The sequence below is a fragment of the Chiloscyllium punctatum genome, chromosome 38, assembly GCF_047496795.1.
Source record: "Chiloscyllium punctatum isolate Juve2018m chromosome 38, sChiPun1.3, whole genome shotgun sequence".
In the NCBI taxonomy this organism is placed as follows: domain Eukaryota; kingdom Metazoa; phylum Chordata; class Chondrichthyes; order Orectolobiformes; family Hemiscylliidae; genus Chiloscyllium; species Chiloscyllium punctatum.
In genome coordinates this window covers 36,981,324-37,009,074 of record NC_092776.1, presented here as the reverse complement: position 1 = coordinate 37,009,074, position 27,751 = coordinate 36,981,324, and the positions used below count along the sequence as shown (strand labels likewise).

Genomic DNA, 27,751 nt, shown 5'->3' with positions numbered 1-27,751 from the left:
TAATAGTAATGTTTTATTATAATAAAAGAGGTATAATATTTTACTCTTCTAACTTATTTGCATTTTGCTCACTTTGTGCTACCATGTTATTCATGAATTACCAAAGCAAGAAAACATCAAAAATGATTTATATTCACTATTATGTTACCTGACTTTAGACCACATTATTGCCAACGAACATTTTTTAAAATTGACATATTATGTATGACGGTGGTTGTGCATTTTGTAAAATTCTAACTAGCATTTTCTCCTTTTAAGGCTGAAAGAAGCTCTCCACTTTTTTCCAATTCCTGTAAAACAAAAGTTGTATATTTATTGCATTGCCTCAGAATCAACTATATCAAAAGACATTAATATTTATGAAAACATGCCATTCAACTGTACTTTCCAAGCTCTACTTTCCCCTATCTTTCCACATCTTTTGCCCAGGTCAATTACATTCATGAAAATATTAATAAGACTCTACACTGTGGTATTTGCATCCACCATTACCCATTAATTCAGATGCTAGAAAAATGAATCCTGGATTTTAAAAATGCACAAAAACATCAATACCATCTCTGTTGTAAGGATAATAATTCAACTGTAACTATTAACTATAACATTATTAACATTTTCATGGGAAAAAAGGTCTTAGATTTGGTTCCCCCAATTCTATTTGGAATTACTGCCACATCAATTAGGATGCACTGTATTCATGCTTTAAGTATATTATTTTTTAAATGAAAATTGGTATCCAAGATACTTATTGCAATGTGCTGCAAAGTAATTCAGCATGTTATACACAAAGCCCATGCACTTATGCCAATAAAGGGTTTACTGTGATAAGTGGACGGTACGTTCAAACAAAAAAATTATTATGCTAGCATATATGAAACAGAATCTAAAACAATACCACGTGGTGCTTCTAGTACTTATGCAGAACATGTATGTTAACTGATATACAAGGTCTTTCATAAATCAGAGTAGTGGATACACCATTATGTGCAATTTTGGCTCTCCTGAAAGTTCAATTTCCAGATAGTTACAATTTTTCTTTGAGTCAATTCTTCTTTGATGTTCTGCCCATTCCCCAACTAAACATGCTATTAACTTGCTCATTAAATATCAATTTTACTGCAAAAAAAAGAGAAGTCAATTCAAACCATTGTACAAATAATATAAGACTTATACCCTTGAAGCAACTCTAGAATTTGGCTCTTGAGTAATTGAGCTTTTGAGTACAATAACAAATCACCCACGCTCCTTTAACACTACCACAAAGGAGGACAAGGGCAGAAGATGCACCTGTAACACCAATCACCTACAAGTTCCCTTCCAAGCCACATTTCAAACTAGAACTATACTGCTGCTGTTCCTTCACTGTAGCTGGCTCTAAATCCTGGAATTTTCTTCCCAACACTGAGCACCTACACCCCAATGGCAGCAGCAACTCAAGGCAGCACTTCACCATCACTTTAGAAGTCAGCAACAAATGCTAGCTCTGGCCAAGATAGTCCACATCGGTCGGTCGGTCGGTCGGTCGGACGGACGAATGAATGAATATCACCCCCCCATCACTGTTTTGCTGATTGTTCCGCTCAACATCTATCATCCTCTAGTTGTCACAGTCTGAGTTCTCTTGCTGTGCAATGTTACAACCTTAGCTTATCCATGCCATTCAGTGGCACAATACTGGCCCAGATCTTCCAAATGCAACAAGGTACCTTTAAATACATGCACCTGGAAGCTTAAACTTCTGAGGCAAATTACCCACTATCTGGAAGCTTTCAAAATATAAAATCTCCAATTCCTAAGTAACTTTAAAACTTCACCCTTTACCTAACACCCCTCCCCCCAAACCATAGTCTTGATACACTCGACCATCCCAAACAAGTTATCAAAACTCTCCTCCTTCCACTGTCTTCTGCCGACATACATACACATTCACAAACATGCCACTACTATCATCAATCCCTGACCAATATCGCCACCCAGCTCACCAATTTATTACCTGCCCTGAACATGCCATCATACTTCATCACCAACCTACCCCATACCCTATTACGCGAGCTCCTGTCATTGCTGCTCTTGGAAACATCAGGCCCATGTTCTTGATCCTTTCAGTTTTTCAGGAAAGACTTTTCCCATCTTTTTGCAGCCTCACCACAACTAAGACATTATCAACTGGCCTTGCTATAAGGCCCCGATTACTGTCAAAACTCTTGGTCTCAATACCTTCTTTAGCTCCAGACAGGATTTTCACAACTCAACTGCAAAGCAATTTTTAAAAACCTTAATGTTCTGCTTGGTGAACTTGTTCCCCCATCAACAACTCTTAACTCCCTATGAGATTTAAATAATCACTGGCCACCAATTGATTCAGTTTTTCATTTTTTGTACATAGTATTTTGACGAATGTGTTGCTCAACTTCCTTTTTACTCTAACCAAGCTGCAAAGATGCCAGCCTACAGCTCCTTCCTCCTACTAAATTGAAAGTAACAGTAGTATTGTACTCTCAGATTCTAACTTACTCTTTCAGGAACTCCATACAGTCAAACTTCATACCTCAGATTAATGATATTCCTGCTATCTATTTGTAATTACAAATATGCTTATAATATTACCCTCAGTGGCAAGGGTACATGGTCATTGTTTCCATTTTCAGAAAAGACATTTAAATCTAACCTCTCAAATTGATGGAAATGAGCCAAAATTTACATATCAACTAAAAACCAATGTCCTTTTTTATTCTACTCCTGTCTGTGACATGTGCGACATACAAAATGTCTGCCTGTGTTTCTAACAGAACACATTGGAACATTGTAAAGATGCAATATCATTGCAAAATTCTTCCTTGCTTACTTTGAAGGAAAAGTGTTTTTTTCCTCAGACATTAAAACAATAGATATTGCTGGGAAGTCTTTCTTAGTTTATATTTAACGATATGCTAAAGTTACCTTCACAATATCAAGCCCACCAATAAGTTCTCCATTCACGTATAATTGTGGGTACGTTGGCCAGTTGGAAAATGTTTTTAATCCCTGCCTCACCTATGAAAAATACATGTGCACATGAATTAAAGTTAAGACCAGCAAGTAATTAGCACTCCAATACACAAAAGTGAAACATTCAGCTTTACCATTATGCAGTGACATTTTGCACTTTAGGTCAGATTTTCACATATGGCAAGACTTACAATCCAAAGGAAACAAGTATCTAAGTTTTTAAAATAAAGTGGCAAAAATCCAAAATGGGAATTTGATTTTTTAAAGTATGTTCTTAAGACAGAACTGCATGCTTCAGCATATTTTTAAATCCTCTTGATTACAAAAATAATTTTATATTATTTGCTGCAAAGCCCCTTTTTGAAGTTTCATACAGTTTAGTGCTTTTCTCTGATGACTGAGCCTCACATCCCTGAAGCTCAACTTCAAAAAAAAAAGAGGCACCTGGTTTTGGTTTTAATTAGCTTTCAGATTTTTGTTTATTGTAAAAAGGTCATGAAATCCTAGTAAAAGATTTTGTTAGAAGCTTCACATATCAAGAAGGTTACTGCCCAGCTCATATATATATTCAAATCTTGATTAATGGAGGAGTCAAAAGGTTATGGGTATTAGACAGCAAGGTGGCGTTTAAACCACAATCAGATCAGCCATGATCTTATCAACTGGCGAAGCGGACTCTCGGGGCCAGTGGTCGTCTATTGATCCGTTTGCATGTTATGTATGTTGATAAATCACGAGAATAGGTTGAAACATTATGGAAGCAATTTTAAGTTAAATATTACATATTCCAAAACAATTGATTTGACTATCATACAAAATGCTTCTTTTACAGGCCACAAAATAAAAATAAAACAAACCTTTGCCTAAACAGTTTTATTTGGTACACACTTGTGTTACCCAATTGAGCTTTTTAATTTGACATTTAATGAACTCATAATACAGGAGATGGTAATGTCCACACATTATTTAGATTGTAAAAAGAATGGATGGCAAGAACAATAGGATCAAAGAGGGGGAAAACGTGCATGGATAGATCAAAAACATCCAAGTTTGTTTTCTAGCAGGGCCTGTGGCAGACAGAAAGCACATACCATGGAGCATAAGTGGAGGAGCTCCAAGATTCTATGGCAAACAATAGTCATAGTTCAGACATCGGAGGGAAAAAGACAAAGAAGTTGGATTTACAGTGGCTACATCTAACTCTGCTTTCAAAATTGTAACCACTGGATCATTATCATATCCTTGCCATATTTAACAAACAATGATTGAGGAGACACTGTTGAAGTTTAGCTTTATTAAATTGATCAATCACTAATTAAATTTCCAGTAAAATGGCATAATCTTCATAACACATTTAGATTTCAGTTTTATGCTCACCAAGATGTTACTTGCTTTCTGCCACACGTCTATGATGTGAAAATGATAATGCCATTTACTTACTGACACCTAGTGGCTTTGCAGAAAAATTGCAGAGTGACTGCAAAACATAGCACAAGATAGCTTCTGCACCCAATGTTACTGCAGTAGGCTTTTGAACAGTACAAATGTCAATCATATCACTGCCTAAAAGCATAGCAGGTGATACTGATAAATGCTGACATTGTTAAAATAAGTTTCTATTGAAAATGTCAGACAGAAGCTCCCATTTCACTGAAATGGGACGCTGCACTCATTAATCGTTTATTTTGTAATGAGGTTCAATTCATAGGTCTTACAGCATCCTAGAGAAGATGTGGAATGCTAGTAAGAGTACAGGGAATTTTGGTCATTGCACACTATTATTCAACTGTTGCTTTACATAATAAATGGGATCATTTTCCATATCAATGCAGGAGGCAGGGAGGCTTAGCTGAAAATAGATTATTGTGCATAGTTTTGGGCCCCATATCTCATGAAGGACATACTGGCCCTGAAGTGTGTTCAGAGAAGGTTCATAAGAATGGTCTCAGGAATGAAAAACTTAACATATGAGGAATGTTTGAGGACTCTGTCTGTACTTGATGGAGTTTAGAAGGATTGGGCGGGGGATAGTGATTGAATTGAAACATACAGAATACTGAATGGCCTGGACAGAGTAGATTTTGGGAAGATGTTTCCATTGGTAGGAGATACTAGGACCCAAAGGCACAGCCTTAGAGTAAAGGGGAGACCTTTTAGAATGGAGACAAGGAGAAACCTTTCCAGCCAGAGAGTGGTGAATCTATGGAATTCATTGCCACAGAAGGCTGTGGAGGCCAGGTCATTCAGTATATTTGAAACTCAGATAGATAGGTTCGAATATCATGTGGATCAAGGATAATGGGGAGAAAGTGGGAGAATGGAGTTGAGAAACTCAATCAGCCATGACTGAATGGCGGGGCAGACTCTGAGCTGAATGGCCTAATTTCTGCACCAATGTCTTATGGTCTTGTCCTGTGCTTCCACAAAACAGCAGCATTCCAATCAGAGGGGAACACAGAACTTAGCAAGAACACAAATCCACAATTATTCACTTCACATACAATAGCTTAAAACACAGAACTTACTTCTTCATCTTCCAAAATGTCAAACGTTTCATACTCAACTCTGTATTAAGAAAGTAAAATGTTAAACTCCAATTTAAACCAGAATAAATTATAATTTCATAAATTACTTTGTAGTCCAAATGTGGATACATACCCAGTTTCATTCAGTATTCCCACAATAGTGCGGCTGAATCCACATTTTGCCAACTGGGAATAAAATTACAAATAACATTGGCAACTGTGACAAGGGTCATGTTCTTAAATGTTTCCTCTTTAAATGTTTGTTCAGCACACAAATAAGCTGAAACAAACCTCCTATTGGTTCCTACCAGACTGGAGAGAACCCTAAGAGTTGTAAGCAGCAAGTTAACAGTGGCATAACAAGGCACGTAGCACCTTCCCCTAACCAGACATTAAAGAACACGAACAAAAACATGGCCTTAAAAGGGAGAAGAACAAACCAATAAGCATTGATTACTTTTGATTATTTCATGGTAACAAGTTGCATATACTTCGATTTCGTCATGGTTAATTCAGGTCTCACATATGCCACCATCGACAACTGTTAGTTGAGAAAGTCTCCACCTTCTTACAAACTTTTAATGTATGATAAAAATCACTATTTGAATTCATGTTGCTCATTAATAAAAGTATACTTACTGCTTTGTTTCCTTTCATAAACAGGACGACTTTTGACTTATTAATCAGTGCTTTCAACCTAAAAATACAAAAATGCTAAATACAAAGTGTTGTGGAGTGTAGCTATGAAGTTGTGTACACATTTACATCCAAACATTTTAATCAAAACAGGCTGCAAGGTTACATCAGCTATGGTGATGGTATTTCTTGCTGCATAAAATACATCAAATCCACTGCAATAACACGTATTAGCTTACCTATCTTCCAATCGCATTTCCGTGTGACAAGTTTTCTCCAGTTCACCAGTCTCAGCTAGCTCCTAGGAGAGAATTTGGGAATTAATATTGACATGCAAAAAGCAAACAAATAAATGTTACTGTTAAGCTTTGGTTAAAAGTAACTTTTAAGGATACCAATTCAGAATATAGCATCATGGTCAAAACATAATGTGAGCTTAATTAGACACTACATTAGCAAAGTTCAGAAGCATTTAATCAGATCTATTGGATATAGGTTGACTGCAAACTCACCCTTGAAATACTTTGTTTCATTTAGTTACGGTCTTCTGAAATAACAGCTACAGTTTGTTTTAAACCTTTTACAGTAATTGACCATATATGGACCACCCTTGTGACTTTTACTGTTCTCTTATGGCATCACGCTGTAGCTTGTGAATTTCAATGCGAGTTAAACTTCAGTGGGTAGCTTATGTCCCATAAAGTTATTAAATGGCTATGCTGAATATACCATCAGGGTTCCATTTTTAATTAGACCCTGTCCACTGTCGAAAACAATGATTACCTTCTTTTTAGATAATCATCCATGCTTCATTGCACATATCTGGCAAAATTACCATACGAAACAGCTGATGAAATATGTTTGTTAGAAAGTTATAGTTATGCTTTCTGTATGGTTTTGTCAAAATATTTAATTTTTAGTGAAGAATTTCAGAAATGAAGAACACATTCCATTTTTTGGCTAATTATTCTTCAGCCACATGGCTAGACTTCATCTTACCCAAACTACTGGGATAAGCCATTCTGCCTTGCTTTCAGTAATAAAGCTGCAATGCATATATTTTCTCCACAGGACACAAATACTACAGAACCAACCTTTACAATATCAAGTCCTCCAACCAGTTCTCCATTCACATACAGTTGAGGATATGTAGGCCAGTTAGAATAAACTTTTAGGCCCTGACGCACATCTTCATCAGAAAGAATATCAAAGCTACAAAAACGAATATTATGCTCATTGAGAATTTCCACAATCTTCTTGCTGAAGCCTGTCAAATAAAACAAGATAAAGCAGATTACATTTGATGCAGTTTTGAGAAATTTCAGGCCCAATTTTTGCAGCAGGAACATTTGCAGCATTACTAACATAAAGACGTTCAATCTGACGTTACTTCAGATTAGGAGCCTTGCAGTTGCACAGGGATTGCATCCACTAAAGTTGGCCCAGTAATATATAATGAGGGATCGAGACAGTCAACTGATCATAATGGACTTACCTCTTGCATTTCTCAAAGAGTAACAAGCAATTTTTTTTTTTAAAATATAAAATTGAGATACAGGACATTTTCCAAGACCCACACTTGGGTCCTGCAGGAGCTTTCTGCCATGTTACCCTCCAAACTTACACAGAACTCCCTCCAGATGAAGTAGTGAGGACTTCTGGCTAAAGGAACTCTTACTTCACACAAGGTACCCTGAAAACTATAAAGAAATGCTGTGCTCTGGCATTCTTGGGTCGTGGCTTATTTTAGGATTTACTTTCCTGCTGGAGTCACAGAAAGGGAAAATATGCTGGAAGGATCCCAGGTTTTCAGGGTTATGGTAGATCCTAATTAAACATAACCCTTTTAATGGTTAGTTAATGGAGTAAGTATTTTCAATTAACGTCACAAGGTTCATTTTAAAAATCACTCCTGTCAGGCCATGTGACCTAATCAGTACCATTTTGGAACAGCATTGCTCGGTCACTGACCCTTTCCCTTGCTGGTGAATTTCTAATGTGTGGCCTCTGTCACTTCCTAACTTATCCTTTAGCAGGTCCTTGCAGTAACCAAAGTGCTCATTCCTCACAACTCCGTACTCAACATGGACTGCTGTTTAAGTCCCAAGTCCCCGTTCAGATCCGATCGCTAAGGTTGTGATCATATGGGCCTCAACTGCACAGAATGATCTAAGATGTGGCTTTACAAATAAGCACTATAGCAGCACCAGAATCTCAACTATATAGTGAAGCATTGTGGAAACATACACAGCAGACAATGATATTCAGCTAAGTAAACCCATTCCTGGTTTCACGCAGAGTATGCAGTTTAACAAAATATATATTTAACATCCCTGGCTTGTCACTTCTGCACCATTGAGACTTGCACTTTCATTATCCCAGGGATTCAGCTTTAGACCAGATCTCAATCCTGAACCTGCATTCCTGTTCAAGAGAGGCAAGTAGTGAAAGGGAGTGTTGAAATGGTGAGTCCAGGAGTGAGAGACTGCAAGTAGGACACTCAGCAAGATAAGCAGGAGAATCTAGAAGATGGTGGGTGCGTGAAGAAAGATCTACAGTAACTAGAAGGGTCAGAACAACATCTGCAGTGAGCGGGAAGTTAAAAGTAGGACTTGTGGCAAGTAGGTGGCAAGTTGAAAGTTACTATACTACTTGTATTTTTTTAAAAAAATATTTGTACTACTTCATTTACTAATTTAGGAATTTATCAATAGAAACATTTCAACATACAAGGTCTGTAGACAAAGGTCAAGCAGAACCCAACTATACAGTTTTATATTGATTCTAATGGAAAAAAATCAGATTTGCTTAAAGTTGCTTCACTTATGAGTCATGAATTTCAGGAAAGTAACTACAACTTTAAGTGAAGACATGCAGTGTATCAATTTTAAAAACAAAAGACATAAAAATGCCACACAATCAAAAATAATTAGAGCAAGGAAAAGAAATAGTTGTCTTAATTCAGCAACAAGAAGAAACAAAAATATACTTCCAAATAAGGTTGGATTGTACCTTGGTGAAAATCTTTCAGATGGTGGTGCTCTCACAAGTCTGCTGCCCTGATCCTCCCTCATGTTAAAGGTCACAGGCTTGCAAGGTGCTGATGGAGGAGCTTCAGTGTATTGTTGCAGTGCATTTTGTATATACCTGCCACTCTCCAACCATCACAGAGGGAGTGAACATTTAATTGGGTTGAAAGGGTGCCAAAGAGGCTACATTGTCCTGAAGCTGCGAGTGGTGTTAGAGGTGCTCAAACAGACAAGCTGAGAGAATTCCAAAACTCTGATTTATGTCTTGGAGGAGGACAGACTCTGCAGAGTCAGGCAGTAGGTTAATTACCTCAGAATTCACAGCCTGTTATAGCCAACATATTTATATTGCTGGTCAATGATTAGCCCCAAAATGCTGACAATCGGGAATTCAGTAATAACAATACCAGTAAATATCTACGGGAAATGGTTGTACACTCGTGTTGGAGATAGGCATTACACTGGATTTGAGAGACACAAATGATACAGTCTAAGTGTGAATGTTATTGAGGGCTTGCTGCATATGGACATTACTGCTTCTGTATCTGGGGAAAATTGTGAATGCACACTGTTCAGAACCAATTATCAGTGAACATCCCTATTTCTGACCTTATATTAGAGAGCAGTTCATTGATAAAGCAGTGATTTTGGTTGGGCCTAGGGCAGTGACCAGCAGAATTTGTATAGCGATACGCTGGGTCTGAGATAACTGGCCTTCACCAACCATAGCCATCTTCTTTTTAGCTAGGTATGACTCTAACCAGCGGAGAGTTTCCCATGATTCCCATTGCCTTCAATTTTGTGGAAAATAAACCTTAATACAAAATAACAGTAAAAATTTTTTTTTTGGATGTTTCTTTAAGGAAAATGAGTACATTTAAAATTAATAACGTATTTTACTATCTTGACATATATCCACACCTTTCAGAACACATACAAAGTCTCCTTCTGTACAGTAACCAATGACTGTTAAAAAAAAACAAGTAAATAATTGAGACTTAAAGAAACCATAAATTCATTTTTAAAAAATCAACTTTAAAATTAACAAACACAAACTAATTTGATTGATCAACACAACAGCCATAAAAGGCTTTTTGTGAATCATGACCAAATTGGCACAAGGGTTGCAATGCTGTACACAGAATAGGTTGAAAATTGATGTCTGTCCTTTAGGGAAGGAAGGTTGCCAAATCATATTTGGGGCATAAAGGCATGTGCATTGTTCCTACAGAAATGTATTTTTTCCCTCCAAAAATGTTTGTTTTCCAAATGTAAAGTCTCAAGATAAACATCAAATATAATTTGATAGACTTTTGTTTATCTCAGTATCTTTCCTGAAACTACACAACTTTCAAGTAATAGAATAAAAGCTTGAATGCATTTAATTAAGATAATAAGCAATTGTTTGACTACAGACTTAAGCAGCCACAGGGAAAGGACATTAAACCACAAAATTGAAGTATACACCATTTTATTAACTATTTGAATTAGAAAAGTAAGGAGTTAATTGGGGAGTCCAGAACTAGAGGGCATAGGTTTAGGGCGAGAGGGGAAAAGATATAAGAGACCTAAGGGGCAACGTTTTCACACAGAGGGTGGTACGTGTATAGAATGAGCTGCCAGAGGAAGTGATGGAGGCTGGTACAGTTACAACATTTAAGAGACATTTGGATGGGGATATGAATAGGAAGGGTTTGGAGGGAAATGGGCTGGGTGCTGGCAGATGGGACTAGATTGGGTTGGGATATCTGGTCGGCATGGACGGGTTGGACCAAAGGGTCTGTTTCCATGCTGTACATCTCTATGACTCTACTCTAATTAATTCTGTTAGACCAATGTAAACTTCAAAAGAAAAGCAAGGAGCTGTCTCAATAGACTACACACAAAATGACAACCTAGATTAGCAAATAGAGCCAATGTAAACAGGCAAAATAAATTTTAGCAGAATAGTTTATATTTACATTTAGTAAATATCAACAGTGGTTTGGTTAGCACTCTCACCCTTGAGTAAGAAGATTGTGGGTTGAAGCCAATTCCAGGACTGGAGCATAACACTTATGGTTGAAACCAGTACAGTACTGATGACAATACAGTACAGGCAGAGGTGTTGCCTTTCAAATGAGATGCCAAACTGAGGCCCCATTTGTCTTCTTAAGTAAAAGATCACATGATACTATTTTGAAGAGCAGCAGCAGAGAAGATAGATCTGATAATAGCACATTACTGTCTGCCAAGTTTACTACGTGCAAATTGGATGCTGCATTTCCCACATTAAAAAGCGACTACACTGCAACTGTTCCTAATTAGCTGCAAAATACTGAGACACCTAGTGGCCATGAGAATTTAAAATCAATGAAAATGTTTAGCTTTTTGCATACACAATAATGAAATACTTTTTTGAATGATTAAAATTGAATTGGTAATATTGATGATAATTCTACTTCTGAATAACATACAGTGACTGCTTTCTATCTCAAGCTTTTAAATGACGAAAAGTTGCAGAGCTCCAAGACAGAGAGATATTAAGGCATCCTTGTGCATAAATTGAAGGTTAGTACACAGATACAGCAAATAATCGGGAAAGCTAAGAGGATGTTACGTTTTATTAAAGGGGGATTGAATAGAAGGGTAGGGAGGTAATGCTTCAGTTATATAGGGCATTGGTGAGACTGCAGTAACATGGACAGTACTAGTCACTGTACTTACAGAAACATGTTAATGCATTGGATGCAGTTGAGAGAAAGCTAACTAGACAAATAAACTGGAATGAGCAAACTGCCTTATGGGGAAAGGTTAGACAGGCTAGGCCTGTATCCTCTGGAGTTTTAGAAAACTCGGAGGTGACTTAGTTGAAACATAGAAGATCCTGGGGGGACTTGATTGGGTGGATGTGGAAAGGATGTTTCCTCTTGTGAGATTATAGAACTCGGGGGTCATAGTTTCAAAATGAAGGATCACCCATTTACGACAGAAAAGGAGAAAAAAAAAAATCTGATTCCCTTTGGAATTCCCTTCCTCAAAGGCAATGGATGCAAAGGTAGATCGATTCTTGATTATCAAGAGAAGGAAAGATTAATCAGGCATATGCATGAATGTAAAGCCGAGGTTAAAAATCAGATCAGCTATGATCTTATTGAATGAAGGAAAAGCTGAGTGGCCTACTTTTTATCCTCGTTTGCACAACTCATTATACCAATCAGCACTAGTTAAATTAAAATCATTACACTGACAATGATTTTGTAGACGCAAAGAACATTGTCCCATCTTTTTTAATTAGAACGTAACAATTTTATGTGTAGTAAATTCTAAAAGTAATAATTAGAAAATAATTTTATGTCATATATATGTAAGCAGTTTTTAATCCCACATTAAATGAAAACCTATTTCTGGCATTTGAAATAGCAATTATTAATGAAACTCTGCAGCTATATTTTAAAAATTTAATTACTCTTACCACACCGAGGTTCTTGAGGAGTTCCCTTCATAAATAACATGCAAGGTGCGGAATTTAGAAGTTTCCCCAATTGTTCATCCAAGTCTTGCTTGGTAGTCTCACTGTGCTGCTGCACTTTTTTAGTTAACTCAGGAGCACGGGCACCATCTACTTGGTCAATCCTCTGACAATTCTGGAGCAAACATATTCACTTTGATTAAATCAAAGCCATAACTGGAGCAAAGCAATATTAGGGACTTTGAAAGATGAACACTTAGAACTATACTTCCATCAAAAGAAACTATTTCAACATGAAGTTAGCACAGCCACTACAGTCAGATCATCATCATGTTAACGTCACGTGCCACCATTTTAAATCGCTAATAATGCAGTAAAGCATGGAAATGAACATTACTAAAAACGCGCTAATTCTGATTTGTTTTTAAACTAAATCAAAAATAGAAACTTACAGTTGACATAAAAACACCCAAGAGAAAACAAATTATAGTATATTTATGGGCTCATCAGGACTCAACACTTTTATCTCAACTACTTATTTACTTTTTGAATGCTTGACAATCTGGTGGTATCAGAGCTCCAAATTAAATTATTACTCAAAGCAGCATTCTGGCATATGAGAATTATGGGGAATTGCAATTTTTAATTGTGTCACGAGCACTTGGGACTAGCTCAATGATGTAACTTGCTATTCATCATTTTTGTCAGTTCACGTGCAGCGTCTCCACTTTTCACAACAGCTTTAAAGTCAGAAGAAGCTAACCATGAGTAGGAAAGAGTAGAAACCTCTCATTTTTAAAAACTGGTTCTCAATGAATGACAAAACTGCAATGACCACTTAAAACTAACTAAACCAAACAGTTACACGGAAGAAAAAAAAATGAGTAAGAACATTTTAGGCAATCTTAACTTATTGAAAGTATCTTTCTAACTGTTAATCAACATAAATCAATTTTTTAAAAAATCATATCACTTATGAATCCTACAAGATAAGAAATCCCTGTACGAGCAACAGGTACAAATTAAGTCTCAATCTTTTGATCCTTAACATGTCTTCAATTTCAAAATCTCAAAGCAAACCAGAGCCTCATCAGCAAAGCCTGCAGATTTTCAAAAATGCATTCAATAAGAAAATTCCAAAAATATTTAGAATAAATATTAATCAACACATCACATTCTTCCAAAACATTTTTGCCAATTGTAAAGTTAGTATACAAATATTTCTTCATTATATAGGGTTAAGTTATTAAACTGAATTTCAAGAAAAATTTCCAAAGACAGACATCACGATAAATTATTTATACTGGCACTTTAAGAGTTGTCAAGGTTCTTGTCACTGTAAAATTTAGGCAGCTCAGAAACTGGTTTCTATGGCAACCTAAAAATAGAAACAATCCAACTAGTGTCAGGCTTCTTCAAAAGAGCTCAACATTTTAGATTCTGTAACACAGTAAAATCTTACCTTAAAAAACAAGAATGTAGGCACTGAACTAATGTCGTATTTCTCAGATACTTCTGGAACAGATTCAGCTTCAAGCTATAAAGAAATTGTAGCTAAAAGATTGTAACAAATGTGGACTTAAACAGCTAACATTCTTCACATATCAATGACAATATTATACCTGCATGATCTAAACATTTTCATAGAGAAAATAATTTTTTTTTAAAAAAGCTTCAAAATCAAAATATGCACAACACAATAGAAATTTGCATTAACAAAGGAGCACAGATTTGGTAGAGGTAGTAGGCGAAGAGGGAAATTGGGCACGGTGGCACAGTGGTTAGCACTGCTGCCTCACAGCGCCAGAGACCCGGGTTCAATTCCCGCCTCAGGCGACTCTGTGTGGAGTTTGCACGTTCTCCCCGTGTCTGCGTGGGTTTCCTCCGGGTGTTCCGGTTTCCTCCCACACTCCAAAGATGTGCAGGTCAGGTGAATTGGCCATGCTAAATTGCCCGTAGTGTTAGGTAAGGGGTAGAAGTATGGGTATGGGTGGGTTGCGCTTCGGTGGGGCGGTGTGGACTTGTTGGGCCGAAGGGCCTGTTTCCACACTGTAATGTAATGTAATGTAATCTAATCTAAATGTTTTCACCAATTGGCTGGTGAGACTCTGGAACTCACTACCTGACAGAATCATCAGTGATTAGCACTGCTGTTAACAGCACCAGGGACAGGGCTCGACTCCACCCTTGGGCAAAAGTCTGTGCAATCTCTACAAATTCTTCCCAATGTTTGTGGGGTTTCCTATGGGTGCTCTGGTTTCCTCTCAGAGTCCAAAGATGTGCAGGTTTGGTGGACTGGCCATGCTAAACTGCCCAGAGTGTCTTGGGATGTGCAGCTTAGGTGGATTAGCCATTGTAAATGCAGGGTTATAGGAACAGGTAGGGGATGGGGCTGGGTAGGATGCTCTTCAAGAAGGTCAGTGTAGACTCGACAAGCCAAAATGGCCTGCTTCCACACTATAGGGATCCTATGATGGCTGTCAGAAAATGTGTAAAAGGAGTAAATAAATGTTTGCTCGTTTTGTCATAACCATCAGAATTATGGTCTACAAGTGGAAAATGGGGTTAGTGTTGTCAAGTCTTTTTTGACAGCCACGGACAGGATGGGCTGAATGGCCTCCTTCTAAGTGTAAACATCTATAAATCCATGACACTTGCAAGGTCATATTTATTTACTTTTACTGCCTTTAGGGATGTGCAATCACACAGTGAATTTGTGGTCAGGTGCTGTTCTTTCCAGAAAAGGGTAGAATTTCTCTTCACCAAAGGATTTCAGTGAACCAGTTAAGTTTCAGCAACAATCTGATGCTGATCCACAAATTGCTAGATTCACTCAATTTATCCTGCAGTTGTTACAATAGGTGGTATAGGTAAATTCACTGCATCTGTTGTACAGCCAAATAAGATTGACCAATTGCTGAGGATTCCTTTAACACCATAAAGTACAGAAAATAAACAGGCAGTCATAGGCATTCTCAGCACACCATCACAATTCCATATGTATACAGCATGGATCAGGCAAGATCTCAAAGCTGATTCAAGCCAGCTAAATACATTGAGAAATTTCGGAAGTGAATTTGAACGAGCTCATCACAAGATAAAAGTCCTATGCTATTAGAACTGCAAATTTCTCTACGAATACAACATAAGCCAGCCACAATTTTCTGTGCTCCACCACTATCCATATAAACCCTTCTTTTTATGATTGCATTCAGGACCTTAATAACAAGATAAACATTTCTTCCTTTTTTTTTCCCTTTCTCAGTCTCCTGAAAATATTATGTTCTGGGGGTGGGGGGGGGGGGGGAAGAAAAAAATCCCATTTTTGCCAGCTAAAGCACTGTTGGAGCTTGGACTGAAACGTTATAGCTCTTCATTCTAATGCCACTATTTTCCTGGCTTTTCATAGGTTTTAAACAAAAAAACTTTGCACATTTGCATGTAAATATTCTGACTCCAACTCACTCACATGCTATTGGTATTTCACTAGTTTTAGCTGTCCTAACCGCTTAACCTTAGTCACCCCTGCACTCAGATGAGTTTATTATTTGAAGAATTCTTTAGAATCATAGGGTCACAGGAGATCTGCTAAACACAGAAAAAGGCCTTTCGGCCCATTGAGTCTGCACAAGTCAAAAAGAACCTAAGGATTTTAATTCCATTTTGCAAGCACTTGGTGCATAGCTTTGCATGCCTTGTCATCTGACATGCATTTCTACAGTTTCTTAAATGTGGTGGGTTTCATTGTTACAGGCAGTGAATTCCAAGTTCCAGCACGCAGTCTGGGTTAAAAACACTTCTTGCTGACTTGTTTGTTCAAAGAGTTATAACTAGCCAGTCTTTGGAGGGACAGAGGGAGGGAGCTATGATTGGATAATATTGGTTATTTTCTTTGCAACAGAGGTGGTATAAATGGCCTATATCCTTTCGTGGAGGAGGGACTGATACCCAGGAATAAATATTGAAATATTTTACAGGTAGTTTAGAAGAGAAGTGAGAATATTTGTAAGCCAGATCATGAGAGATCTAGAACACAAAGTCTGTCAATTGAAGAGACAAAAAAAATCATTACATTTGAAACATATTTAGATATACACTGCATAATCTACAAAAATCATCAAGAGCTAGAAAGCAGGATTAGGATATCACAGAATAGATGGGAAACTGGCCTCACTCTAAGTTTCAATGATTTCATGAACAGAAGTTTATACATACCTTTTCTTAAATGTTCCATAAATTATAGATTAATGCTTTATATCAAAAGATTCTGTTTTTCTCATCAGTATTATTAGAAAGTGATTACATTTTTTATAAAGGCCTTGTTTCTCAAAGTGTGCACTTTTTGATAGTTACATTACAGAAAATTTGGCAGATTAATTGCAAACATTACCTTTACAAATATAACATTTGGATATTCTTTGGACAGTTCAGTGATGACTTCATTCATATGCAAACACTGTTGAGCCCATGATGCCCAAAAATGAACCACGACTAATGACCTAAAGAGAGAATTTTTAAAATTAAACTTAAGTTATGGTTTTTTAAAAAGGCAAGTCTTTATTCATTTACAATTCTTTGAAACTATACAAATTTGCATACTGAAGAGACTGAAGTCTGACCTTATAGTGAATGAACCAGTTTTCTACCAAATTTATAGCACAACAATCCTGAACATTTTATCCAACTTTATGGCAGGCTTTATCCTAACATTTTGACTTTTAAAAATCCAATGATACAATAAACCTCAACATAGCCAGTAATTATCATCAGTGATCTTTGAGAAGATTTGTAGCTCAGGTTGATGTTAAGTGTCTAAGTTAGCTCACTGAACTTGAAGGTTTGTTTTCAGACATTTCATCACCATACTCAGTATCATCATCAGCGAGAGTCTCTAGTGAAGCACTGGTGGTATATCCTATCTCTCTATTTGATATTCACTAGTATGCTGACAAAACGTCTGAAAAACAAACCTTCAAGTTCAGCGAGCTAACTTAGTAATTACAGTTATGTAATATGGTCAGGATTAATAGCAGAGGTAAACGTACTGTGTTGATGACTGTACCTTTGGATTCATCTTCATGACTATACATTTCTTATATTGCATTCCTGGTCACTTATCCTACACGCGTTGACCTGCTTTATCTCAGCACAGAGAAAGCCACGACAACAAGCACAGCAGTAGGCCATTCACTGTCCTCAGTCGTTCCACACTGACCTGCATCTTAACTAGCTTTATCCAAATTGTTCTGTATCTCTTAAAGTCAATATTAAATGTGTCAATCTCAGACTTCTGGGAGAAATACAGAAAGTTCTGTATTTTTATATTACCGTTTGTGCCAGACATTCAGCCTGACACCTCACCTGAATAGCACACTCTCATGTTAAGGTTAATCTCCCATGTTCTGGACTCATCCAGTAAGAAAATGGTTTCTCATTATCTACTTTGCCAAATCTTGGAATCATTTTCAAACATCAGCAATTAATCTTATGTCAATTGTCTTCAATCAATTGTTAAGGAAATACAAGTGATCTGTGAGCCCCAACCTCAACGTAATTTTTTTTAGCCTAACTAATGTTTTGATGAATCTGCAACAACCACAAGATCCTATTAAAGCCAATTAATATTCTCGGAGATTCATTCAGCTATGGGCAGTCTATCACTTAAGGTATAGTATATAAGCTACACACAACTGCAGCACCCCTTTTTATTCCAGCCTACGCGAGACGATGAAGAACATACCATAAAACCTTTTACATATATTTTTATGGCTTAGAAAGGGTGGACGGTGGCAAGTTAGTTCCATTTGGCAGGGAGACTAGGACCCCTGGGCATAGCCTTAAAATCAGAAGGGGTCAATTTAGAACGGAAATGAGGAAACATGTCTTCAGCCAGAGAGCGGTTGGCCTGTGGAATTCATTGCCATGGAGCACAGTAGAAGCCGGGATGTTGGGTATTTTCAAGGCAGAGATTGATAAATTCTTGATCTCACAAGGAATAAAGGGCTAGGGGGAAAGAGTGCGGTTAAGTGGAATTAAAACACCCATCAGCCATGATTAAGGGCGGAGTGGACTCGATGAACCGAATGGCCTTGCCTCCACTGCTATGTCTTATGGCTTTATGTATTTATGTTCTTAATGAAAGTGGTTTTGTGGTGCAGTGACTGAGTGACTCCTGCCTGCCTGAGAAAGTCAAGAGTTCAAATCCTACACCAAGATCGGAGGGCCACAGAAGGCATGTACATAAGAACAAAAGGTTTACTATCGATCTGTCAATTCTTGCAAAATGCCTGTGACCAAGTAATAAGAGTGGGAAAGTATCCCACACTTGAATTTCAGTGGCATCCCTCAAACTACAGCCTCTGAAGAACAGGTGATGGGTGACTTGTTCCAGGAAAAAACTAAGGAAACAGACATAAGCATTTTTTTTTAAAAATCTACCTCGTTCCAGGTGTGGGAAAACATGAAAAAGATGATTCAAGGCAAGTTGTGCTAGCCAGTAGATAACTGAACCCAAAAAAGGTGGAGGGGAATGAGGACAGAAGAATTTTGAGGAACAAGCTTGGAACAGAGGGGTAGCAATTAACTTTACTATAGCTTCCATTTTCCCAAGACAAGGTCAAGTTCCTAAAGTGCATAACAAACCAGAGAACTGTAAACTGCTGTAGGATCATTAGTGCAGGTTTTAAAAACGTGGCAGTGGAAAAGCACAGCGGGTCAGACAGCATCCAAGGAGGACGATAGTCAACATTTCAGGCCCTTCCTGATAAAGGGCTTATGTCCAAAACATTGACTCTCCTGCTCCTCAGATGCTACCTTACCTGCTGTGCTTTTCCAGGGCTACAATTTTCGACTCAGCCTCCAGCATCTGCAGTCCTCACTTTCTTTCATTAGTGCAAGGGAAAGACAAGTCTACAGGGATTGGAATTCTTAAAAATTGGGTAAAATGGAGACACCAGACTATATGTCAGTGGGGACTAAAATAAGCAGGATGTGGTTTGGGATTGGATACAGACAAGAGTTTTGGATGAGCTAGATTTTAGAAGCAAGCATGGCAGTGGACCATAATGTTGAAACCGTTGAGCCTGAAGGTGACAAAACCATGGATAAAGTTTCAGCAGAAGTTGGGTGAGGGTAGAGACAATTTAATGACACTACAGAGGTGGAAAGATGGTCTGTGTGACTGACAGGATATGGAGTCAGCTGCTTAGCTCAAAGGGTAATAGGCTAAAAGGTTTGCAACTAAAACTGGTTCAGCATGAGACAGTAGCCAGGTGGGGCTGAAATCAGTAACATGGTTACAAAGACCATGACAAGTGTTAAAAGGCTGAGATTTCTCAATGTCTAACTGTGTGAAATAGCAGCACATCAACATACTGTTTGGATAGTGTTAAGACCTCGCTTTCATTTTAGAACAGGAGTTAAGAAAATATTTGGGAGGTAGAACTTCACTTTAAGCCCTTCATCTTGTTAACATCATGTTATCAAATGTTATAGTTTATGCTCTTTCGAACTTTCAACCATCCTTTCCTGGAACTAAAATTAAGCCAGCACTAATTGTCATACAGATCACCAGCACAGACACAAAGCTGAACTTTCATTGTCTTTGGTCTCAGGGTCAAACTTAGAGACAGCCCAAAGAATTGAGTCAATAACCTGCAAACCTTACTGTACAGAGATAGTTATCAAACAGCCTTAGACCATACTGAAACACCCTCAACACTGATTCCACTCCAGAGGAACTCTGGGAACACAAAGCTGCAGTGCAGGATACTTCCAATGAGGCCATCAGACACAGCAAACCTGTCCCTGTTCATCTTGATGAAAAAGACAAAGAATCAATCATCTTTTGGCAATGAAATCATGCTTCCAAGACTCAGTTGGCCAGCCAAGAGAAAAAGATAATCAACCATGAAGCACCTGTACAAAGATAAACCAAGGATCTTTCAAAAATGACTAGTAGATCACACTTCCGAAAAGTTATTAACCAATTGCTCATGCTAAGCCCATCAGAAACTTCTGTGATGCACTAAGATCTATAAATCAGCATGTCAAATCAAAAATCATGAGTAGCAGCAATACCAAGATACCACACATTAACTAGAAGTCCAGGGCTGACTTGTCAGAGTATGTTGAAAAACACTTCAATGCCAAATGCACAATATATGGTAATACCATCAAACACACCCAACAACAACCTGTCATTGCAGAGAATTAGATGAAAGTTCAACTCTGGACAAAGCGGTGACCACCATTACCGAGATAAAGAGAAGACACTCGAGATGATGGAATTCCACCTGAAGCTTTGAAGCATGACAATTCCTGATGAAGGGCTCATGCCCAAAACATCAATTCTCCTGCTCCTCTGATGCTGCCTGACCTGCCGTGCTTTCCCAGCAACACACTCTCGACACTTTCTCCTAACATGACAGTTCTACCCTACATATTAAGCTCTGGAAGAGTTTCAAGACCTGCCACGAACTGGCTGAGGTTATCGGCATCTTATATGAAAAACAAAGGACAAAAATCAGATTGCTCCAACACCATAGAATTACCATCCTTTTTATTACTAGGAGATCCTGGTTAAAATGCTTTTCATAGAATCCCTACAGTATGGAAGCAAAACATTCAGCCCATCAGGTCCACGGCAATTCTCTCAAGAGCACCCCACCCAGCCCATGCCTATAACCCTACACTCCCCATGGTTAATCCAATTAAATTGACACCCTGAACACCATGGGCAATTTAGTATGGCCAATCCACCTAACCTGCAGATCTTTAAACTGAGGGGGGAAACTGGTGCATCTAGAAGTAGCCCACGCAGACATGGAGAATGTGGAATTTGCACATACAGGGGAGCCCAAGAGTGGAATTTAACCCAGGAACCTAGTGCTATGAGATAGCTGTGCTAATCATTGAGCCACCATGCCACCTCATGTTGAGGAAAACTTCCAAGAAAGCGAGTGCAGTATTAGTGGTACCACAGACATGGTATTCTCACACAGTCAAGTGCAAGAAAAGTGTCAAGAGCAGGATAAAGGCCTGTATGTCCCTTTAGTAGATCTCACCAATAGGTCTGATATGTGAGCAGAAGTTTTTGATAAACTTGGAATACATATCCAGGTTCCTAGGCATAGTAAAGGGGTTGCATGAAAATAGATAAATCAAAATTAGTGACCTCTTGAATCCCACTCAAAATCAGAATGGTATGTAGCAGGAGTATGTGCTAGCCCTGATGTTATTCATCATCATGTTGAGCAAACGAGGAGCTTAAGGCAGATGTTTACTTACACTTCATTAACTTATTTTTGTCAATAAACTGTGGTCTCCTGGTCCATTGTCTGTCCTGCATGCACAATAACACCCTCTTTAAAAGGGGATACAAGTCTTCAGACTAAAGTCCATTTGAAGAAAAGTCCACCAACAGCCTGCATCCCAAGAAGAATATTGACCAAGCACTGGAACTGAAGAAACTGTGCAGAATGTTGTCAAGCAGTTCACGCATTTCGAAATGTTATCCTGTTTGATGTTATGAGAAACAAGGAGGTGGACAACAGGTTTTCTAAAGCAAATTGCACATGCAGCAGACTTTACAATTACATGTGCAGCAACCACAGCCTTACAGTACACTCTAAATCCAAAGTGCTCAAAGCTGTGCTCCTCAGTACTCTTCTGTATGATACCAAATCTTGGGACCACATGCCTTCTGGAATGTTTTCATCAGGGTTGCCTCCAAAGCATCCTCAAAATCCTCTAGTAGGATTGCATCACAAACACCGAAATTCTAGAAGAAACATCCAACATCACCAGTAGTGCCATTCTCCTACAAAGCCAACTGTCTTGACCAGGTCACATTATCAAGATCAATGACAGTCAACTGATCAAGATCACGCTATATGGAGATCTGACCAGTCGTAATCAATACAGTGGAGCTCTGTGCAAACATTTCAAGGACATCCTGAAGTCCTTTTTTGTGTACACATCAACCATAACTAGTGGGAAGCTCAGGTCACAGGACGTGATGCCTAGAGATGCTAAATCAGGTATACTATAGACACTTTTGAGACTGAATGAATAATGAACATTAATGAGAAAGAGGAGAAGGCTAAGTCCAATTGTCTGCAGCAGCAACTACATCTTCATTGCCACCCACTGTGGCTGAATCTGACAGTGACAAAAAGATCTCATTAACCTGCAAACAATTTCAATCATCCTAAAATCTGCAAAGTAGTGTTGAGGACTCTTAACAACTTATGCTCCAGATGCTCCTAAATTGTAAGTATAACATTGTAAATATTCTTCCTCTTCTACACACGTTCATTTTGTTGACATCAAAATAAAAAAAGATTTCCAGTTGCACTATATCCCATGATTTTCACCCAATGACCATGTTCAGTATCTGGGCTGATCAACACATTTTGAAGTACACACTCTCTGCTTGCCACAGATTGACAAGAAATCCAGTTGGTTATTATAATAGTTGTTTATGTAATCTGTACATAAATCAAATTCAGTTTTAATAGTACTAATATGCTTTGTTTACAAGTTAAATGGATTAATACTTTATGATTGCTTAGGCTGCAAGCTACAGAATGAGGTAACACACTAAAACATGTTGGTCATTTTAAGTTTGCAAAGACCATCCAAAACCAAAATGAGACAATAAACATTGCATTGCCAGCGTTCACTGTTTTAGCAAATTATCCACAACTTGCTTTCAGTGATTTTATCATACCAGGTCTTGAACTTGAACTCGTTCTTTCTATGACTGTTTAAATGTGGACGTTTGCCTCCATTAACCTGCCCTCTCAAGATTCCTAAATATAAACTCAACAGCATCTCGTCATTGTTTCCCTTGTTATTTGCGATTGGTAAGCATCGGGACTACCGTTGCTCCTACAGAGAATAAATCCTGACACAAACTGAATGATGCAACATCGCAATGTCTGTGTAAATACACCTTGACTGGAGATAACGCCCACATAAACAAGTCACCTGCCCGAGCCGGTCGAATGCATTCGGAAAAAGGGGAAGGCGGAAAAAAAACATTATTGCTTGAAGATTCCGGCCAGTTTCTCTACGGCTCATTTGTTTTCAAGTAGAAGACAATGCCACTGTTAATTATACCGAATTAGCTCTCGTTTCTTTTGTTTTCGAATGGCACAATCCCTCTTGCCCCAGACAACAACAATGTGCTGAGCTCGGTACAACCGCTTCGTGTGCCTGAGGTTTCGGCCGCTCCAGTCTCCACTCCAGCAGCGCTCCTGCCTGGATCCCCCCCCTCCCACTGAGAATCCGCCGGGCTCCCCTCCGGTCTGGAAACACAACAACAGGACAGACTGAGCCCCCCCCACCCCCCATCCCACCCCCCGGCGACCCTGGGCCTAAGCAACGTGCCCGCACACCGGCCTTTCCAAATCGGGGACGGCCCCTCTGCCCTTTCCATTTCCCCAAAAATGGGCTGCAAGCTTTCCGGGAAACACCCAAGCTTCACCTCCGCAGCCCCAACCTACCTCTTCGCTCTTTCCAGCACCTCCTGGAACTGGGTGGAACTCTCAACCGCCACCGCCGCCGCCATGATGACCAGACTGCACTAGTGGCACATCGACTCATCAGCGTGATTGTGGATTGATTAATGATGCCTGTTTGCCCTCCCCACCACCTTTCCTCTTTCAGGCATGTCCCAGCTCCAGTCTGTCACTGAGCACCATTGCAAAGGCTTCCTCACATCATACAACCTGTTAATCCATTTTTATTTGGGGGTGTGCACTGTTATACCCATTCCCTTACTAAAGCTGATTTATTGAAAGGGGTCGTTGACAGCATGAGCTAAGTATTTATCAGCTTTGATTACAGCAAATGCATGAAATCCCTGTCAAACCGTTGCCATTCGAGTTTAAAACGCTCCAATTACTTGGGAAAAATATGAGCCGAATTGTAACCAGTGAATCTAAATGGAAGCACTAGCTTTCACAGCACTGCTCCTTCACCAACCACTAGATAAAGGAGCAGCGCTCCAAAAGCTAGTGCTTCCAAATAAACCTGTTGGACTCTAACCTGGTGTTGTGTGATTTTTAACTTTGTACCACGCAGTCCAGCACCGGCATCTCCAAATCCTAAATGAAAGATATATTGATAGACCATAACTCCTCAGAAGAACACATAAAACATTTAAAAACCTTATCACCTCAAGACTGATCATATTATCGGAATGACTATTTAAAAATGTAATCATGTTTGATTACAATAGTTTGAAGGTTAAAAGGGTGATATAGCTGGAGATTTTGTGCAATGGTTAACTAGAAATGAATGATTGTAACTGGTTGGAAGAGGTGGAATTATTTGGACAGTTTCTGGACTGAAATGGATCATAGGATCTTTGGTAATTTTACTCAGCAGTACCTTAATTGTGAACCATCTGCTAATTACTGAAGTCAGCAGTTCAATGTGTGCTGTAAGTCACATCCTCTCACCTACTGAGAAGCAGATAAGCATCAGTTTCAAGGTGGTAGAGGGTTTATCACTGTAATTATGGGGAAAATTGCTTCAAGAAAGATATTAATGATTGCCGAGCAACCTCCTCTGATCTTACAATTCTGTTTTGCAGACCTGAAGTCAATGAGTAAAGAAGATACCCAGGAAGCTGTAGTCTCCTGAAGTCCTGGTCTCAGAAGACTTCCCTGGGAACTCCGTAGTTTTGGATAGTAATTTTGTCACCCTAATAAAACCTATGGTCCTGGACTGAAACCAATTCTCCGCAATTTGAATTCAAGTGGAATGGAATTCCAAACTGGACAACCTACAATTTAATTGACTGGAAATTTCAATGAATGTGAGAAGTTATTGCTTTTTTATTCCTTTGTTTTCAGACTTTTGACCAGAGGAGCATTTTATTTATCCCATTTTGCCTTAAAATCATCATCTCTGCAGAGATGTTTTTTATGTGGTGTGTATGTCGATAAAGAGGATATAATTTTAATTCCAAATCATAGTTTATATATTAATCAATTGTTGCTACTTCTTTTAAGAATAAGATTTGTTCACAATATTTGGTTATTTAGAGCTAATTGAAAACTGATTAATGAAATAACTCCATAGAGGTCAGTATCCTGTCCTTAAGACACCCTTTATTTACACACGGACAATCCTTAAGACTGAGCCAGGTCTCAGGCTGAATAGAACCTCTGACACTCCTGTTTATATCTGGCAGCCAAAGCTCCCTGATTAGGGATGTTAACTTGGTCCAATCAGGGAACTTATTCTATTAGATCCACCTGGCTGATCTCATTACAATCATTAAAACCTTTTTTTTATTATTCAGGGATTTGATAATCAGCATATTCATCCATTCACAGTTATAACTAAGGAAACGTTTGGGGTTGACAGTTCGAAATTAATGTAGAATCCAATAATGTGATGAAATGCTAAAGTCTGTCAGGGTAAAGCACGATCTAATTCAAGAACACAATAAAAACTGGGTATTGTCATACATAATCTTACGACACAGTGTAAACCCCTTGCTAATTTAAACCTGACACACAGAGAAGCTCACCTCGCACCATAATCTGTTAAATTTTGAGAGGCAAAGGACTATCCCAGAGGTCACTATTAAAAGTAAAAATTTACAATTTTAATCTTTAAGTCCAACAGAGAACAGTAAAACAACAGCTATTAACAACTCCTTACTCTTAAAACTATCTTTTACTTCCCACTCTACAATACTAGTCTGATATATTCTAAATTTACGGCAAAATCAATTTCATATCAGGCGTAGCCTTTGAATGTGGCGGGTGCATTCCTCATTCCAAAGGGCATCACTTTGAATTGATATAGCCCATTTGGGGTTACAAACGCAGAAATTTCTTTCGCAGTGTCTGATAAAGGTACCTGCCAGTAACCACACAGTAAATCCAATTTGGTGATAAACTGGCTTATCCAACTTCGATACAGTCCTCCGATCTTGGTATTGGATATGAATCCGATTTTGTAACGGCATTGACCTTCCGATAATGCACACAAATTGTTGACTTCCGTCCAGTTTGGGAACTAAGACAATTGGCAAACTCCACTAGCTCTGGCTCGGTTCAATGATATCCTTGTTGAATATGGCCTCCACCTCCTCTGTCTGGCTTTGAAAGGATTAAGCCAATAGGGGTGTTGTTTTATCGGAACAGCATTCCCTACATCTACTTCATGTACAATACATTCATCCTCCCCATCTGATTCCTGCATATGTCCTCATAACAAATCTTTTAACTGCATTCTTTGCTCCTCAAATAGATAGTTCACTAACCTATCCCACTCCTCAAGGAGTTCTTCATTTTTTAACATATTTTGAGGCATATCAAAATCTACAACATCTGGATTTGATTCGTCACTCTGCGGGGCAGTAACTAACACTTGTTTCTCCAGTTCTTTTTCTCTTCTCGTTCTCTGAAGGGGACCTACACACTCATTTATAACCCACGTGAAAGGTTCTTCAAATGCAGGAATTGGCAACAAGGGTGCTGATTTTATTACTGCCTGTGGCTTACCTACCATTTGGCATGTATGACACGTACGACAAAGGTTAACCACATCCTTGTGCATTCCAAGCCAATAAAAATGTTTTTGTACCTTAGCCTGAGTCTTTCGTACCCCTAGGTGACCTCGTACAGGTAGTTCATGTAACACCTCCTGTCTGTATGCTACTGGCAACACAATCTGGTGCACTTCGGCCCATTTCTCCGCTGCACTAATCTGCTGCGTTCTCCACTTCTATTTTAGGATTCTATCTTTCAAATAATAACCCTCAAGAACACTCCCTGCTACCTTTTCAGAGTACGCATCCACATATATATCTTTTATCATTTTATCTTGCTATTGCAAGTTCCTTAGTCTTTCAGGACTAAACACTTCTTTCTGACTCTCTGCCTGTTCAGATTGTTCCTGCATCATAATATCAAAAAGGGAGTCTGCCAACTGAACCTCAACTTCTTCACCTTTCTCTTTAGTTTTTGCTTCGTGCTGTGACATGATAGTGGGACCTTATTACTACACAGTCTGGGAAAATACCAGGATATTTTTCTTTTAATCCTTAGTTCCCAACAAGGGGTGTCACTCCCACCTTGGACCTGCTAAATCAT

General features: G+C 38.5%; 1 protein-coding gene across 2 annotated transcripts; it reads right to left on the bottom strand.

Annotated features, from left to right (window-relative positions):
- glrx3 (glutaredoxin 3) lies at positions 1 to 24,270 on the bottom strand. 2 transcript variants are annotated; one of them, XM_072557633.1, is made up of 11 exons: positions 24,140 to 24,270; positions 17,020 to 17,128; positions 14,092 to 14,166; positions 12,633 to 12,804; positions 7,244 to 7,416; positions 6,389 to 6,450; positions 6,153 to 6,210; positions 5,647 to 5,699; positions 5,514 to 5,553; positions 2,941 to 3,033; positions 1 to 290 (listed from the first exon to the last, which is right to left on the bottom strand). In XM_072557633.1, exons 1-11 carry the CDS (start codon positions 24,202 to 24,204, stop codon positions 234 to 236), a joined length of 957 nt encoding a protein of 318 aa, XP_072413734.1. In that variant the 5' UTR covers positions 24,205 to 24,270; the 3' UTR covers positions 1 to 233. The 2 variants fall into 2 exon arrangements, with proteins under 2 accessions (XP_072413734.1, XP_072413735.1); XM_072557634.1 differs by lacking the exon at positions 24,140 to 24,270 and adding an exon at positions 23,622 to 23,659.
- Between the last annotated feature and the right edge of the window lie 3,481 nt (positions 24,271 to 27,751).

Coding starts and splice junctions, on each gene's coding strand:
- glrx3 (XM_072557633.1), bottom strand. CDS start 24,204: ATGGCGGCGGCGGTGGCGGTTGAGAGTTCCACCCAGTTCCAGGAGGTG. Junction 14,167..17,019: donor CAAATGTTATATTTGTAAAG/GTAATGTTTGCA, acceptor ATTTCTTTATAG/CTTGAAGCTGAATCTGTTCC. Junction 5,700..6,152: donor TTATGAAAGGAAACAAAGCA/GTAAGTATACTT, acceptor TTTTATTCCCAG/TTGGCAAAATGTGGATTCAG.